General features: G+C 33.6%; 1 protein-coding gene across 1 annotated transcript in view; it reads right to left on the reverse strand.

Annotated features, from left to right (window-relative positions):
• The window catches only part of LOC126881559 (E3 ubiquitin-protein ligase RING1), a 40,400-nt gene extending 22,388 nt beyond the window's left edge, over positions 1-18,012 (reverse strand). The window contains exons 1-3 of the mRNA XM_050645886.1: positions 17,359-18,012; positions 2,144-2,346; positions 1,902-2,087 (exon numbers count right to left, since the gene is read on the reverse strand). Coding sequence (XP_050501843.1) covers positions 1,902-2,087; positions 2,144-2,346; positions 17,359-17,907 — 938 coding nt within the window. The 5' untranslated portion in view covers positions 17,908-18,012. The remainder of the gene's footprint in view (positions 1-1,901; positions 2,088-2,143; positions 2,347-17,358) is intronic.
• Positions 18,013-18,447: the final 435 nt, after the last annotated feature.

The following is an 18,447-nucleotide window of genomic DNA, read 5'->3' on the forward strand; positions in this document are numbered from 1 at the left end:
AATTAGACTTATATCAAAGTAGAGGACAAGCTGGATTCAGAGCAAACTTTGGAACCAACCAGCACCTCCAAACAATAAAACAACTCATCGAACAATCCATAGAATATAACAAGCCCTTAGTTTTAACATTGGTAGATTTCCACAAAGCGTTCGATTCAGTAGAACTCGACAGTGTTATAGAAGCACTAAACGAGAATCGCATTGATAGCCGATATTCGAGGCTAATATGTAACACAGTAAAACTTGCCATATCCGGATCAATGTGGCGACAGACCAATCCGGATATGAAAAAATCAGGATATCAAGACTACTTCTTTTATAGTCTCTGAAACCATTTTCTCCTTCATACATTCCAGTAATCAACGCCGTCAATAACTTTCGTTGATAGACACATTTTACAGATTCTATAATACCTTGGTCCAGAGGCTGACACAGGTCAAATTTGGAGGCAAAAAGACACTTTATTTCGCTATCTTTTAGTTCTTTTGGATCGGGATGAGAGAGTGCGTTGTTCAACAGCAGGACTGCCTTTCTCGGTAGATTTCGATAGATGCGGATGTTAGAACCGTCCAGATATGGGAGGTCCAGATGTGGCAGGTTGTACTGTATACATATATAAAAATGCTACAAGCTTGATACAACTACACGTTAACAGCACAGTATAAAGAGAGACAGTAAAACCTCTTCCATGTCGGCACTTTGATCTCAAGAAGTAATACCGGCAGTACGCAATTGGTAATTCACCAGTGGTGGATGCGGGTTTTCCCTGTTAAAACCCGTACGTTTCTACGCGACTAGCAATGCGAGAGTGGGGCAAATGCGACTGGGAACATTGCGCGGTTGCCATGCGCGACTAAAGATTTTACTTATAATTTTTCGGAGAGTGGTTCTACTGTCTTTCTTTATACTGTGCTAACAGCAACCAAATAAAAATCCAAAGAGGAAACCGACAAGCTGATACGTTGTCACCTAAACTTTTTATATCGGCTCTAGAAAAAGCGACTAAAACCCTCGAATGGAGTGACAAAGAAATAAATGTGGACGGAGAGATGCTACACCACCTAAGCTACGCAGACGATATAGTCTTGATTGCAGACGATTTGGAACAAATAAAAGAAATGTTGGAAGAACTTAAAAATGAATATAACAAAAACAAAATATATGACGGACTTACTACCAAGTAACCACCTTGAAATACAAAATGGACAAATAGAACTGGTAGACAAATATATGTATATATCTTTGTCATGAAATTAAGATAGGTAAGGACAATCAAACAAACGAAGTATCCAGAAGGATAATACAAGGATGGGCAGCATACGGAGCTCTTATGAACGTTTTTAGGAGTGAAATTCCAGCCAATATGAAGAAAAAGTTTTCGACCAATGCATGCTACCGGTGATGACCTATGGTGCAGAAACATTATCGCTCACAAAGAAAACGCACAAAAACTAAGAGTAGTGCAAAGAAGAATGGAGCGATCAATGGTAGGAGCCACTCTATGACACAGGATTAGAAACGAAGATCTACGCGCTAAGCCCAAAGTCGTAAACGTCATTGAACTGTAACTTAAAATGGAAATGGGCTGGACACGTTTTCAGAATGAAGGACGGAAGATGGACTCGCAAACTAGTTGAATGGAAACCAAGAACCGATAAACGTAGCAGAGGAAGACCACCAACACGATGGCAAGACGACTTAAGAAAGACAACAAAAAACTGAATACAGAAAGCACAAGATAGAACACTTTGGAGACAAACAGGGGAGGTCTATATCTAGCAGTGGGTCGAGTGAGGATGATGATGATTATGAAAATTGCAGTTAACATTTGACGTACTTTACTTTTCAGTCTTGATCAAGAAAATGAGTTTTATTTACACACATATGCTTTGGCCAATTACCTTATAGAGTTTTCTTTTAATGCCTTCACCAAAGAATTATCTCCTGACATTTCTGTGGGGTGTGGTTTAAATACCAATTCAATTTCATTAAGAGTCATTGGCTCAGATGGACCTTCACCCTCAGTATCTGTTTGTTCTGTTCTCTCACTAGATTCACTTTCTTCGCTTCTTTCAGATGTTAAGACACTATAAACAAATAATTTGTTAATTATAAAAAATCTAATCCTCTATTACCAACTTACCTTTTTGGCCGCTTCCCCAAAGACTTACTAATTGAACTAACACTAGATGAGACAGGACTAGGTGGTTGTGAAGGGGTACTTCTGCCTGATGGTGATGGGCTGGGAGCATTTGTATTTGCAGTAGGTGGAGCTGTTGTCACATTAGTTTGAAGAGGTGGTTGAACAGGAGGAGTGGCTGCTACAGGCTGAGTAATTGCAGGTACCTAAATACAAAGTATAATTTCGCATGTAATCAATATAAAATGTTTTATGAAGTAGATATTAAAAATATAATCAACGGGCTCGGAAATAACAACAGATCAGGAGAAAACGAAATAGCTGTGGAAATTCTAAAGAATCGAGGGGAAAAACAACAAAAAAGGATGTATAACCCTATCAAGAGGTTATTGGAAGAGAAAATATGCCCAAAGATTGGACCAAAGCTTTATTATGCCCCATATACAAAAAGGAGAATACAGTGGAACCCTGATTATCCGTGTGCGGATTATCCAGGCTGCGGATCAAAAATACTATTAGCCTTTGCGGATGACGTGGACACAATTGCACAATCCACCAGAGATGCAAAAGAAGTTTTCACCCTATTCGAGAACGGAGCCAAGGAAGTTGGTCTTAAGGTCAACGAGGACAAGACCAAGTACATGGTGGTTACGAAGAACCCAAGACCAAGGGTTAGACAAAACGTAACAATTAATGAATACAATTTTGAAGTCGTCAAAGAATTTAAGTACTTGGGAGCGATCATAACATCTGAAAATAACTATGAAAAGGACGTGGCAGCCAGGATTATTGCAGGAAACAGGGCATATTACTCGTTAAGGACCCTACTTAAATCAAAAATACTCTCAAGACCAGCAAAAATAAGAGTATATAAGACAATAATTCGTCCCACAATAACGTACGGAAGCGAAACCTGGACTCTGAATCAGCGGGAAACAACAAAATTACTGGTACTTAAAAGAAAGATACTGCGGACTATCTATGGGCCTTGCAGAGAAGAGACAACAGGAGAATGGAGAAGAAGACACAATGATGAACTCCAGACAATATACGGAGATGAAAACATAGTACGCTACATTAAATCAAACAGAATACGATGGGCGGGTCACGTACTAAGATCAAGTGACGAAAGACTTCTAAACGCCACATTCTGGGAAAGGCCCGATGGAAAAAGGTCAGTTGGTCGCCCAAGAAAGAGATGGAAGGACGCAGTAGCCAGCGATCTACGCAAAATGGGAGTACAGCAATGGGACATAGCTGCTCAGGACCGACAACAATGGAGGGAAATAGTAAACGCGGCCAAGACTCACATAGAGTTGTAGAGCCAAATGATGATGATGATGATGATGCGGATTATCCGTGCTATGATTTTTCTATTACTCAAGTTGCATTTTTGAGGTTTTATCAAAATGACGCCACCGTAAATCACTCGGAAACTCTATACATCAAGATGGAGACTCGTAAAGAAAAATTTATTTTTTTCTGTTATCTTTTTATGGTACACAGGTACATAATAATATTATGTATGTACACACAACCAAACTTATATGGAATCATCTCATATTTCTTATTATTTCGTGCGAATTTAACAAAACGAACACATGAAGTCAAACAATATTTATTTTAAAGCAATTTAATAACAAATACATAACAATTAAATAAAACAATAAAGTATTTGACAAACAAATTGAAACTAGTTGTTTTAAAGTCAATAGCATAAAAAATTTCGATGTAAAACGAAATGTTTAAATTGTTTTTATTTATTTTGTTTTTGTTTTTTTTTTGTAGTCAGTGTTATCACCTCTAGTCCTTATGCACGCATCAGTTTGCGTGGGCACGCTTCTAATCAAATTATCAACATTTTGTTGTGGTAGGTTGCTCCATCCTTCAAGAGCAGCTTGTACTAGCCGTGCGGTGTTTTGTGGATTATTCTGGCGAGCTCTAATTTTTCTTTTAAGCATATCCCACAGATACTCTATAGGGTTAAGCTCGGGTGAGCAAGCAGGCCACTCCAAACAAGGGATACCTTCTGCTTCAATGATGTCTCTAGTCACTCTAAGGGTCGATTCTCACTATACCTCCCGTTTACTTTCCATAATTATTCCATACACCTCCCATTAAAATTCTATTCTCACTATACGTTCCGTTTACTTCCCATACCCGTTCCATACACCTTCCATTAATTTAACCACCATTCTCACTAGACGTCGCGTTTACTTTTCCCACTTAATATTCCACACATTTTGTACCGGTTTGGTAACATTTTACCCTAAATTTTTGATTCGAATACACGTGTTTTTTCCGGCTTGATGAAATATGTGGTCTGAAGAAAATTTAATAATAGAAATGTAAAATATACATGCGGACCAATGTAAAAAAAGTTTATTTCACATTTGTTTTCTTACCGGCGCGCCGCGGCGTGAGAAATACAAAATAAGATTTACTATTTTATTTGGGCATAAGCCACAATTCGACTTTGAAATCAAGTTTACTTGACGTTTCGACTTTCACTTCGGAAATCGTTATCAATATTAAAAACATTCATAAATTAAAAATTTAACTTTGTTTCTGATAATCGTTCCAATTGGAACGAGCAGATAATATATTATAATTGTGTCACCGGAAAGCGATAAAGGTAACGCACAACTTGGAAGAATATATAGATTTCTATCTTCGTTTCTGGAGAAGCAACGCAGTTGTAACAAGCAGATATATTATAATTGGGTCACTAGAAAGCGAAAAAGGTAACGCACAACTTGGAGGAGCCTATAGTTTTCTAACTTCGCTTGTGGTGAAGCAACGGAGTTGGAACAAGCAGATATATTATAATTGGGTCACCAAAAAGCTAAAAAGGTAACGCACAACTTGGAGGAGCCTATAGTTTTCTAACTTCGCTTGTGGTGAAGCAATGGAGTTTGAACAATATTGTAATTGTGTCACTGGAAAGAGAAAAAGGTAACGCACAACTTGGAAGAGCCTATAGTTTTCTAACTTCGCTTGTGGTGAAGCAACGGAGTTTGAACAAGCAGATATATTATAATTGTGTCACCGGAAAGAGAAAAAGGTAACGCACAACTTGGAAGAGCCTATAGTTTTCTAACTTCACTTGTGGTGAAGCAACGGAGTTGGAACAAGCAGATATATTATAATTATATTGTGTCACCAGAAAGCGAAAAAGGTAACGCACAACTTGGAAGAACCTATAGTTCTCTAACTTTGTTTCTAGTGAAACGATGCAGTTAGAACAAGCAGACATATTATAATTGTGTCACCGGAAAGCGAAGAAGGTAGTCCCTGAAATGTTCAGGACTATATATCCCAGGATGTATAAACGAATGGACACTAAACAGAAGAAAAAAGAATGGAACAACCACATAGCAGAATAGAGAGACACGTGTGGTCAAAATAGCAAGAAATAAATCACCAATCGATAGAAGTATCGGCCGAACAAGCAAAAAATGGAGTGACAATATTCCGTAAAGGTTATCAATCCGCCGATGAACCAGCGGAATTGCTTAAGAAGATATTGGATGAAGAAAATATTTAATTCCTTGGCAACAGCCGCCCAAAATATTGCCGTCTTTAAATGTATTATCACTGTATTTTTTATTTTCAAAATTAAAAAGTCATGTCAGACAAGTTCTATAAATTTTTTATTGTCCAAATTTTTCTCAACATGTATTCCCCCTATCCATAACCGCTATGTATTCCCCCAATCCATACTCTACCCGACAAGTCACACCTTGTCGTAGAAAAAAATACGTGACTGAACCGCGAGGTAATAGCAATATTCACTTTATCCATAGGGTATCCGAGACGTCGCCGAAAAATACGTGGCCGATATTGAACGCAAAGCTTCGGGGATGGTAGGTAAACGTAACGGAAAGTGGGCATATACTATATGATTTGTATTTAATAATATTTTATGGAAACGGAATGCCATGCGTATGGAAAGTAAACGGGAGGTATAGTGAGAATCGACCCTAATGGTATGTGGAGGTCCATTATCATGCAAGAAAATTAAATTTTCTCCTGTTGCACCTATACAGAGCCTAACTACAGGTTATCAACATACGTGAGAGCAGTTAAAGTTGATGGGATGAAAATTAAATGAGCTTCTTTTACGGATCCCAATTCCTCTCCAGAACATTACACTTCCCCTTGTATATTTGTGAACAGATCTGACAGTTTTCGTTCTTGCTTGTCTTACTCGACGTCTAAGCACACGATTTTGTGGGTCACTTGATTTTACACCAATTCTGATTTTTTCCGAAAATAGCACATTTTGTCAATTCCCAATGTTCCATTTTTGGTGGTAAGACCCTAATTTAGACGATCAATCTTGTGCTGTCTGGATAACTCGGGAACCCATAACTGTTGTATACTTCTTGGCACGAACTCTTCTTCTTATCGTTTCAACTGAAACAGTTACACCTGTAGCTTCTAAAAGCTGTCTTCGAAATTAAACGATCATGGCGAGCCGTTATTACTTTTTGGCGACTTTCCCTTGCTTTATTTTTGAGCTTTGCTAGTTCCTGTTACCTATTCTTTTTCTCATGATCATCTTTCAGTGCGTCACAGTTTTTCGATTTCTCTCTAACGCATTAAATTGTATGTGACAGAAAAAAAGGCACGTCTGTGAATACTTTGGTAATTATTCTAGTTTGGTGATTATTCTAGTTGTCGATAGATGGCGCCATAATCAAAAAATAATTATTTATTAAATAAAATAATACTATTATCAATATAATCTGTACAATTTATAAGACTATACAAATGAAAGAAAATACCATTTTATAAATGCAATAGACACAATTGATTTGGTTTTATTCCAAATTGAAAATAAAATTTGACAACTGTCAGATTTAACTAAAATGTCACGTTAGAATAAATGTCATAAATGTGTATTATCACGGACTTACCTTTTTTTCTATAATTTGTGACGCACTGAAAAATGTTCATGAAAAGGAGAATAGCACAGGTTTTGTACAGAACACCTTGTGTTACGCCTAGCTTTACAGCTATGTCCCTCTGAGAACATTACTTGCTCCACAAGACCAATAAGCTTTCCACGTTGTAAGTTCTATAATTGTAAAATAATTGGCAATTGCATTACAGAGAATGTAATACTGGCTCAAATTTGGCTCATTGTAACCCTAGGATATTCTCAAAAATATGGTTTTACACAGAATATAACAGACCATATTTTATAAAGACCATTAATCGGCTGAGAGCCAATCATGCTCTTACGCCATATTACATGCATAGAATCGGCTTGTCAGATACTCCCAATTGTACTTGTGACAAAATCGGAGATCTAACACATGTCATATTAGAATGTCATTTAAACATAAATCACATAAACGACCTTTATAAGGAATTAAAAGATGTAGGGCCGGTTGTTCGAACGCTAATCAACAATGATCATTATTAAATATTTAATTACTGTCACCAAAACTGTCAATGTCAACTTTGTTTGGGTTGCTGAAAACATAATTAATTACAATTATGAGATTTATTATTAATTATGTTAATAATTATTGTTATATTAATTGATTATAGTCTCAGAATTGTAATTAATTATGTTTTAACAATTGACATTGACAGTAATTAATTATTTGATAATGATCATTGTTGATTAGCGTTCGAACAACCGGCCCTTAAAATGTTTTTTCCTAATAAACCTTAATAAACTGCGCGTCATAGAAAACGGGCACCCTAAAAAATGGGTCATTTTTGATGTGGCGTATCTCCTAAACCTGTTGTCCGATTTAAGTGATTTCTTGAATATGTTATAGCCCTATTCTTTGTGAATATCCCTGTATTAATATTTTTGCAAAACAGGTAAATTTTCATTGTATACCGGGTGTACGAATCAAACTGTGTTTTTTTCTCAAAGTATGCAACACCCTGTGGCATATTCTAGCATTTATAAAATACTGAAATTAAAACCCAAATATAGCCTCAGGTTTTCTTAACATTGTGTTTTTTGATTCATTCGTTTATGATGGATAATACAAAAGTTATGTACTTTAACAACTAGGCATGCTCTTTATCAGTACAGGGTGTTTCTAAAGAAGTACGATAAACTTTAAGGGGTAATTCTGCATGAAAACATAATGACCGGTTGCTTTATAAACATATGTCCGCAAATGCTTCGTTTCCGACATACAAGATGTTGAATTTTTTCTTAAAAACTGACGATTTATTTATTGCCCTAAAACCGGTTGAGATATGCAAATGAAATTTGGTGGGTTTTAAGACGTAATTTTTGAACATTTTTTATATACAATTAAGAATTTTTTATTCACCATTGGCGTACATACGAATAATATGATCGGTCATATTACCCGTATGCGCTCCAATAGTGAATATAAAATTCTTAGTTGAATGTCAAAAAATGCCCAATAACCATCTCTTAAAACCTACCAAATTTCATTTGCATATCTCAACCGGTTTTAAAGCAATAAATAAACCATCAGTTTGTAAGAAAAAATTTAACATCCCGTATCTCGGAAACGAAGCTTTTGCGGATATATGATTATAAAGCAAACTGTCATTATTTTTAATGCAGAATTACCCCTTAAAGTTTGTCGAACTTATTTAGTCCCTGAAACACTTTAGACTTATAACACCCTATACTGATGAAGAACATGGCTAGTTGTTAAAGTACATAACTTTTGTATTATCCAACATAAGCGAATGAATCAAAAAACACAATGTTAAGAAAATCTGAGGCTATAGTTGAATTTTAATTTCAGTATTTTATAAATGCTAGAATAATCCACAGGGTGTTGCGAACTTTGAGAAAAAAACACAGTTTGATTCGTACACCCGGTATACAATGAAAATTTACCTGTTTTCCAAAAATATCATTACAGAGATATTGACAAAGAATAGGGCTATAACATATTCAAAAAATCATTTAAATCGGACAACAGGTTTAGGAGATACGCGACATCAAAAATGACCCATTTTTTAGGGTGCCCGTTTTCTATGACGCGCAGTTTACTTTAATATTTACAAAAGATATGGAAATTCTTCATCTCATTTATAAACATGTTAAATTATGTAAATACAAGTTGTAAACGTAATATAATAGGCATAATTTGTTAATGTGGTTTGAAAAAATTAAAAAAAAATAATAAATAAAAAAAACACAATAAAATAATAACAAAAAAATTATAAATAAAAAAAAGAAAAAAAAATAAAAACAAAAATAAAAAAAGAATAAAAAAAGTGTTTCGCACAAATTAAAATATATATTAAAAAAACAGTAAAATAATTGAAAAAAAAAACAAAATAAAAAAAGCTACACAATGTACCATTGTATCTATAAAAATAATATTGTAGAATGTACTTATATTTATAAGAAATTTATGACTATGAATCTGCAATCAATCACAAAAAAGTCTGGCTAATTGGCTCTGCCAAAGCCATTTTTCAAAAAAAAAAGAAAAAAAAGTTTTATAACCCCACATGAGGCATATTTTCATTTTTTGACACAAAAGTTAGTTTATTTATTTTCGTTCAATTTGCAACTCAAGCAAATAACCTATACCGTACCGAGCTGTACTATCTGATTGTCTTATAGATTTATTTATTTTCAATAAAAACCTTTATTTTTCGCAACAATAACAAGTTTTTTCAAAAGAAATAAATATTACTTTGAAATACATGGTGATTCCATATAAGTTTAGTTGTGTGTATATGGTAGGTACATATGTATGTATATACGTACATAATATGTATTATATAAGAAATAAATGTTCGGATTATCCGTGCTTTTCAATGATCCATGCCACTTCCGGTCCCGAGGAGCACGGATAATCAGGGTTCTACTGTAGATTGGAATGTGAAAATTACACATTATGTTGAGGTATTGCTCTGTTGCATACTTGTTACAAGGTATTAGGTATTAGCCAGGATGCTAAGAGAAAGACTCAACAGATTTGCTGAAGATAAACTAGGTGAATATCACGCCGGTTTTAGAGTTAATAGATCAGTGACAGATCAGATTTTTACACTAAAAGAAATTCACACTACCTGCTATGAGCATAAGGTATCCCTTCATGAGTTGTTTATGGATTTTAAACAAGCATTATGATAGGACAAGAAGGAATAAAATGTATGAAGCACTGAGATCCTTGGGCATACCTGCAAAACTGATTAGGTTAGTAAGACTCTGAATAGCATACGAAATCATGTACATAGTTTGGAGGATCCTCATAGGATAAATTTGAAATAAACACAGGTCTTAGGCAAGGATATCTGTTATTCACGGTGCTTTTTAAGTTGGCATTGGAAACAATAATCAGAAACAGCCGAGTTAAAATGACCGGAACAATCTTCAACAATGAACATCAATGTCTGGCCTTCGCTGAAGATCTTCCTAAAAAACAAAAAGAATCAAGAAAACTTATTGGAAAAGGAGGCAAAATGTTTTGACCTAGAAATAAACCACAAAAAGTCAAAATACATGATACTCGGAATTACAGAGCAAAAAGAAGAGAGGCAGTTAATTTTCATATCTAATGAATCAAGGGAATAATTTCGATTTTATATATTTGGGGGTTATTAAGAGAAAGGCCAGGAAGAATGGGATCTGAATGCCCGATTGGTAAAGGCAAATAAAAATATGGGAGACCTAAGAACACTGATGAAATCCAAATATGTATCGAGAAGAACAAAGTTAAGGATACCTATATAAAACTGTAATAAGGCTCACAGTGACATGGTAGCGAAGTATGGATAATGAAAAAAGCAAATTAGAAATTTGGGTGTTAATATCGCTGCTTCGCAAGAACGTAGGCTTAAGTCAAAAAAGACGATTTTAGAGGAGAGGCATTTTAAAATTTTATAGATATGATTATGGGCATAACTCCGAATGAGTTGTTAATTTTAAGAAATTAGCTATACAATTTTGTTAGAAATAAGTATATGGTGTATTCCACGAATATACGACTGTTTTGGATTATCGCAACAACGAATATTTTAGTGTGCATCATAAGAAGTTCGAAAGTGTTTTGCTCTAATAATTACTCCAATAATCAACAACATAATTTGCAATTTACTTTCGTTCTTCATATTTTGCACAGTAAAATATTCGTTGTCGCGATAATCCAAGAGGGTCATATATTCGTGGGATGGGGTATATCTAAATACAAACTGTAATAACTATGTATATAAATTTATAAAGCGTTAAAATGGTTAAATTTATCATTTTGTTAAGCCCTATTAGATTTGAGCCTTTTTTCCTGAGAAAAACTTACTTCAAGTTTGTTAAAACACTGCCCTATTTAAAAAACGGTCCTTATTTTAGAGAGAATTTTCACATAAAACTAATTGTAAGTATAAGAACCGTTGCCTTGACGAGAAGTAAATACACAAATTGCTCCACAGTATGCTGCGTAACTAACTTTGGACTGAATTCATACAAAAATGTTAAGTATTTAACTGTTTTCGCGCCAAACAAATATAGACACTTAGTGCCATCTCTTAGCGACTATTATTATTAACGTAATAGGTCTTTATTCACACAATAGATACTTTTATTTATAGTAGATCTACATTAATAAGCCCATTTCGTCAAATTTTGACTCAAGCCTACATTCTTGCGAAGCTTCGGTATGTTAACCTGTTGCGTGCAGATGTAATGAGTTAAGACATACAGTAGAACCCTGATTATCTGTGCTATAATTTTCCATTACTCAAATTGCATTTTTGAGGTTTTATCGAAATATCGTTAAAGTAAATCTATTAAATTAGCATATAAATATAAAATTATACAAAATTTCATATGTATGTAAGTCAGACTCTCTCAAACCATATGTGCAAGGAAAATCGTTTGTTTAAAGGATCGACTTTAATAACTTGATGAAACCCTTTCCAACCAAGTGGTTTCTGCAAAGATCAGAGGACATAACAATCTCTGGGCCAATGTGTGTTAAGAAATTTTTCATGAACACTTGAAAATAAAAGAACATTTCAAATGAGGAACATTTCATTCATGAAGATGATAGTCAAGACTAAGAAAATGTTGGGACGGTATCAGTCAAAAGAGTAACTAATCATGTGGCTGAGGAAACTGTCAATATTCTATTAGACTTGAGCAACGAGAAGCTTGGAACCTTGTCGATATTTTTAACTTGCGGAGAATACATCAGAATATTGAACTGTAAGTTAGTTTAAACTTATGAGGTTTATTTTTTTGTTATCTTTTGATAGTAGGTACATATGTATGTGTGTACATATGTATCATAAAATATATAAGAAATATATGTTCGGATTATCCGTGCCACATCCCGACCCGTGGAGCAAGGATAATTGAGGTTCTACTGTACTCTGAACTGAAATTAATTTTCATGTTAGTTCATATATTCATTGGCATACATGTGAGCCATCCGCACATTGGTGGAGGCACTATGTATGCCATCAGCACATAAAGTGTTAAAAGATGAAATTCTTTTTTGATAAGAATTTTTTAAAATCTATTTGATTTTGTTTTAGATATAAAAGCTTCCAAAATGTCCAGAAGTTTGTAGAATAGATGATTATTTGGTAAATTTATTGTTCAAAAATATTACACAACTTGGTATATTTAAATCCTGTTCATAAATATGGAGACATTTCTAAAAGAATATAAGATTAAAAATACTGCAAACACCCATAATTCGAACCTGTCTAGGTCTAGTCTAGAGTCTAGACCAGCGGTTCTCAATCTTTTTGAGTCATGTACCACCAAATACTTTTTATTATTTTTGGTACCACCTAACTGAAATCCTATCTAACTAGGTGATCTAATTAACTATAATAGTGGTGCTGACTTTGGCTGTTTTTGAGTTTTGTGTACCACCTCAAATAATGATATGTACCTCCAGTGGTACATGTACCACAGTTTGAGAACCACTGGTCTAGACTAAGAAGCATATCTGAATTTTATGCTTCAAGAACTACTATTAAGTACAGAACTATTGTAAATTCATATTTTATAAATGTACAAAATTTGTTAAGCATGCCTTAAGGGTACCCAAAGTCCAAAAATTAAATTTTTTAAGTTTTTTGGGTTATAATTGAAAATTATTCTCTGAAATCTTCTCTTTCCAACGATATATAACACATTATAGTAGAAAATATCCATGGTACAAAACTATTTGTTTTTTGAACGTCTGCACTCAAGTTACTGTGTACTGGTAGCTTTACAGCCTATTAGTGTTTTATGTTTTTGCGATTTCCCGAATACTCGGTTTTTAACTTTTGATGTCAAATATCTCTGGATCCTTAGATGATAGAAGGTCCAAATTTTTACAGTAGTTGTAGATAGATAATATCAAGTCCCGCGTAAAGTTTTATTGAAAAAAACAAGTAAAATAAAAAATAAAATCCAAACTTTTTTGGTTTTTTTTGTAAGAGTATTTAAAAAAAAATTAAAACAAATGTTTCTTTCACTCTAACTTTGGGAGCGTTCAAGTATTACGTAACGCAGTTTGGGGGGGGGTCTCGTAAAAGGTTACGGCACGTAGATGGGGGGAGGGGGTTCGAACAGCGCACTGCAGCGCGTTACATACCATTCTTTTTTAACTTAAATAAAAAAACTACATAATTTCTTTTATGTTTTACATAGACCACTGAATTGTATTATGTTGCACCCTCACACAAGGTTACCAGGTCTACTGTTTTTTCAGTAGACCTACCGCTTTGAACTCTGATCTACTGAAAACTATATAAAACCTACTGATTTTAACTCCAATAATACTTATCTACTGAAAACTGTATAAAATCTACCGAAAAAATCTAAAAAAATTCACTGCTCAAATATAAACCATTTCTCATTAATAGTATACAACCCAAAGCCCAACATCCAACAGCGCATTAATCTTCTTTCGTTTCACTTCACCTAAATTATATTTGATGGTAAAGTTAGCGACATAGGATTTTCAGGGTAAAAATGATGCCAAGTGCCTAACCTAAGATAACAAGGGATTCTTTCATTGAGAATTGTTTTGTTTTCAATAGACCATGTGTCATATTATGTTTCCAATATCCGGAACTGTTCCCTCGGAGTTATTTATGGGTTTATCTGATGAATAGATAGATAGGTACTTTATATTTTGGTAAAAATGAAATGGGTAATTTTTGTCTTTTCAAACAATGAAAAAATACATATTATGGGATTAAGAGGTTGCAGAGGGAACTACATGCTCATAAATCATGTATGTTTTCTGAAGTCCATAACATGCAGTATAGTTTTGAGCAGTAGGTATTCATTAATGTTTTAAATATGCAAATTTTCAAATTATTTAAAAATGTCTTTAAATAAAAAGCATTAAATACAAAACCCACTATATTGATAGTTAGTTTAGAAAATTAATAGATATTTTAAAAAATAATACCCTTATTTAAAGTGTGATTCCTGAATTATTAATTTCAAAGTTTTATGTGATTAACATCTTGACGAAAATTATACATAATTTCAAAATTTCACCTTGCATTATTCATAATAGACCCTACATAATACACATTTTTGAGATGAGGTTGTTAAGCAGCTTCTAAAAACAAAAATATACAGGTACAGGGTGTTTAATTAAAATTAAAGATAATGGACTACGCTAGGCTTGCATGAATCACCCTGTACATTTAAATTTATGTTTAAAAAGCACACATTTTTATATATGGAAATCTACGGGTCTCGGCGTTTTTTAAAATTATTTAAAACAAGGACAGAAATAATGTTATTCCATAAGTGCCTTCTTATATACAGTATGTCTATGTAATTTTACGAAAAAAAGTTATTCTTTATAAAAAGCTCTGCATGGTCCAAAACCTAAGATTTAACCATCAAATATCAAATTTTTTGAATATTATACGAGGTATGTCAAAAAGTTTGAATTTTCACTCAAGAGTAAAGTAGCTTTATTTTTCACAATATTGAAAATTGCTATTATGAAAAGTTGTTTGGAATTAAAAACTGTATTCTAGTATGCAATTACATCCTTCTAATTGAAATTTTTTTTTTTTTGAAAAATTATGGATAACTAATGTTATTTTCAGTAAGTATTTTAATTCAGATAACTCTTTTATTATTAATTTTACGAAAAAAAGTAATTCTTAATAAAAAGTTCTGCATAGTCTAAAATCTAAAATACAACCGTCAAATTTTATCAATTTTATACGAGGTATGTCAAAAAATATGAATTTCGCTCAAGAGTAAAATACATTTAGTTTTCACAATATCGAAAATTGTTATTATGAAAAGTTATTTAGAATTCTAAACTATGTTTCAGTATGTAATTATATCCTTCTAATATTCTGAGGTATAAAGGTACTTTACTTTTGATCTAAATTTATCTTTTTTGACATACCTCGTATAAAATTGATAAAATTTGATATAAGACGGTTGTATTTTAAGTTTTAGACCATCCAGAATTTTTATTAAGAATCACTTTTTTTCGTAAAATTAATAATAAAAGAATTATCAGAATTGGAATAACTGAAAAAATAATGATAGTTATCCATAATTTTTCAAAAAAAAAAATTTGTCAATTAAAAGTATGTAATTGCATATTAGAATATAGTTTTTAATTCCAAACAACTTTTCATAATAGCAATTTCCAATATTACGAAAAATAAAGCTACTTTACTTTTGAGTGAAATTCAAACTTTTTGACATACCTCGTATAATATTCAAAAATTTTTATATTTGATGGTTAAATCTTAGGTTTTGGACCATGCAGAGCTTTTTATAAAGAATAACTTTTTTTCGTAAAATTAATAATAAAAAAGTTTTCCATATGGATACAACTTACAGGGACATACTGTATATACAAGGTGTTTCAGAAAAAGGTAACACAATCTCTAGAATAGGTGAAAAATTAAAAAATAATTGGGATTTGCTTACTAAATAATTTTTGTAACGGCGTGCGTTTTCACGATACAGGGCGTTGAAGAACAAAAAGTTTTACACATTTTTCTCACTATTTTTCTGAAACTACTGGTAACATAGTATATTATTCGTCATACAAAAATTTTTACTAAGCAAAATAAAATGTTGAAATAATAAATATGTTATTTTATTTTAAGCTTTTATTAAAAAAGGTAAAATAGAAGAATGCATGAGAAGAACAATAAAGAATGAAGCCAAAAATGTATGTAAGGATGGGGCCAAGTTGGGAAAATGTAAATGTAAAATTAATAATAAAAGAATATTATTGTAAGTTTTGAACATAATTCATGTCATGGGACATGAAATTACGATTGGCAGGGATAACCAGACACATGAACTGAATAGAAGAATCATTCTTGGGTGGGCAGCATTTGGAAAACTGAGAGAAACTTTTAAAAGTGAGTTGCCCACATGCCTAAAGAGAAAGGTATTTGATCAGTGCGTCCTCCCAGTCTTAACGTAAGGATCAGAAACACTTACCTTAACTAAAGCCTCAGCTACCAAACTAAGAGTAACGCAGAGAAGAATGGAGCGGTCAATGTTAGGAATAACTCTCCAAGACAAAATAAAAAACGAAGACATCAGGAGAAGAACAAAGATGACTGACGTCATTGAAAGGCTAGCCAGGTTGAAGTGGAGATGGGCAGGACACATTGCCAGAATGACAGATGGGCGATGGACAAAAAGGTTATTGAATGGAGGTCAAGAGAAGACAAGAGAAACGTCAGTCGACCGCCTAAAAGATGGACTGACAACTTAAGAAAGCTAAATAAAAACTGGATGAGAGCAGCGCAGGATAGACGTGGTTGGAAACGAGGGGAGGAGGCCTATGTTCAGCAGTGGACATTTAAGGCTGAATGATAATTGTAAGCTTTTATTATCACCTCAAATGCCATTAAAATAATAGCAAAGTTCTTTTACCGAGTTTCCGGTACTTTTCGCAACCTCATTTTCCATTTAGGTTCAAATGGCCATTTGGGTGTTACGTAACGTTTAGGTAGGGGGAGGGGGTACAGAAAAACGTTATGGTGCGTTACATGGGGGGAGGGAGGTCAAAAATCTTCAAAAATTGTGTTACGTAATACTTGAACGCTTCCTTTACAGAAATCTACGCGGGACTAAACAATGCATCTAGTTTCAAAATAAACAAAAAATTAGGTCTCTATGTGCTTTGGTTAGAGATATATGTGACATAATGTTAACATTGTCATTAAATGGGACTTCGAGTGCCCTTAACATTATTGTATTTTATATATTTCAGTATATGACAACTTACAGCAGTATCTGCAGCGTTTGGAGCATTTGGATTATTTTCTTCGGAGTTATTCTCTTGGCCAACCACGGGTTCATTAGTCTTTCTTCCTCTGTTAGGTCTGTTTTGGGATTGAATTTTAATTCCTTCTTTAATTGACTGCATTAAAGCTTCTCGTGAATGGCTTTTGTTCAACTTAGCCAAAACCCTTTCTTGGTGAGCCTCATATTCATCTCTGCTTGGATATATTTTCGATATTAGCAAATCAAAGTTAGGATCTGGTCTCAGGGACCTTTTTGAAACTAGTTTCTTTCTGCAAGTAGGACATTCTTTATTACCGGACCTCAATGCTGTAATAATGCAGTCTGAACAGAACCTATGAAGGCATTCTTTTGTAGTCATAGTCTTTTTTAACATGTCCAAACAAATCGGGCACATCAATTCACTGTGGAGGCTTCTTGGACTCACAGCTATTTCGGTGTTGTCGGTGATCGCTTCTTGGGGAGTTCGATGTAACTCGTACAAAGAGAGTTCCCATGTTTTATTTAGACCGATTTGCTCCGAAGTCGTCATAGTTTCCAAAAAGTTACAAAAACACTTTTAATTAATTTGTATTATTAGATTGTAAAAACATCATAACAAACAATTTATTAAAGATACAATCTCGATTGACATATTGACAATGACATTTAATCAAAAGTCAAAGTCAAGTCAGTTTTTTGACAGCTAAGGCACGTTTTAGCGAATATACATGAACATCAACTGTTTTTTGGCATATTAACTTAAATAATATTTTATATACAGAGTGAGTCTGTAATTTGGAATAAATTCAATAGTTTAGATACTAATTGTTTTTTTTTTAAATGCTCAGACCTGTCGATTAGTATTTCAAATCTTAATTTTTTACATAAATTTATAATGTTATTTTAAAGGGGTGATACACACGCGAGTAAGTACGCGAACTTATGGCTCGACGACCTTTTTCGCGCGTGTATCACAGCAAGTACGCGTACTTTAAGTCGGCCGAGTAAGTACACCGTCGATCCAACAAGTTTGAAATCTACTCGTAACCCGTACGTGTATCACTACCACGAGCCTCGAGCCATCATGTTA

Source organism: Diabrotica virgifera, chromosome 3 (genome assembly GCF_917563875.1).
Source record: "Diabrotica virgifera virgifera chromosome 3, PGI_DIABVI_V3a".
In the NCBI taxonomy this organism is placed as follows: domain Eukaryota; kingdom Metazoa; phylum Arthropoda; class Insecta; order Coleoptera; family Chrysomelidae; genus Diabrotica; species Diabrotica virgifera.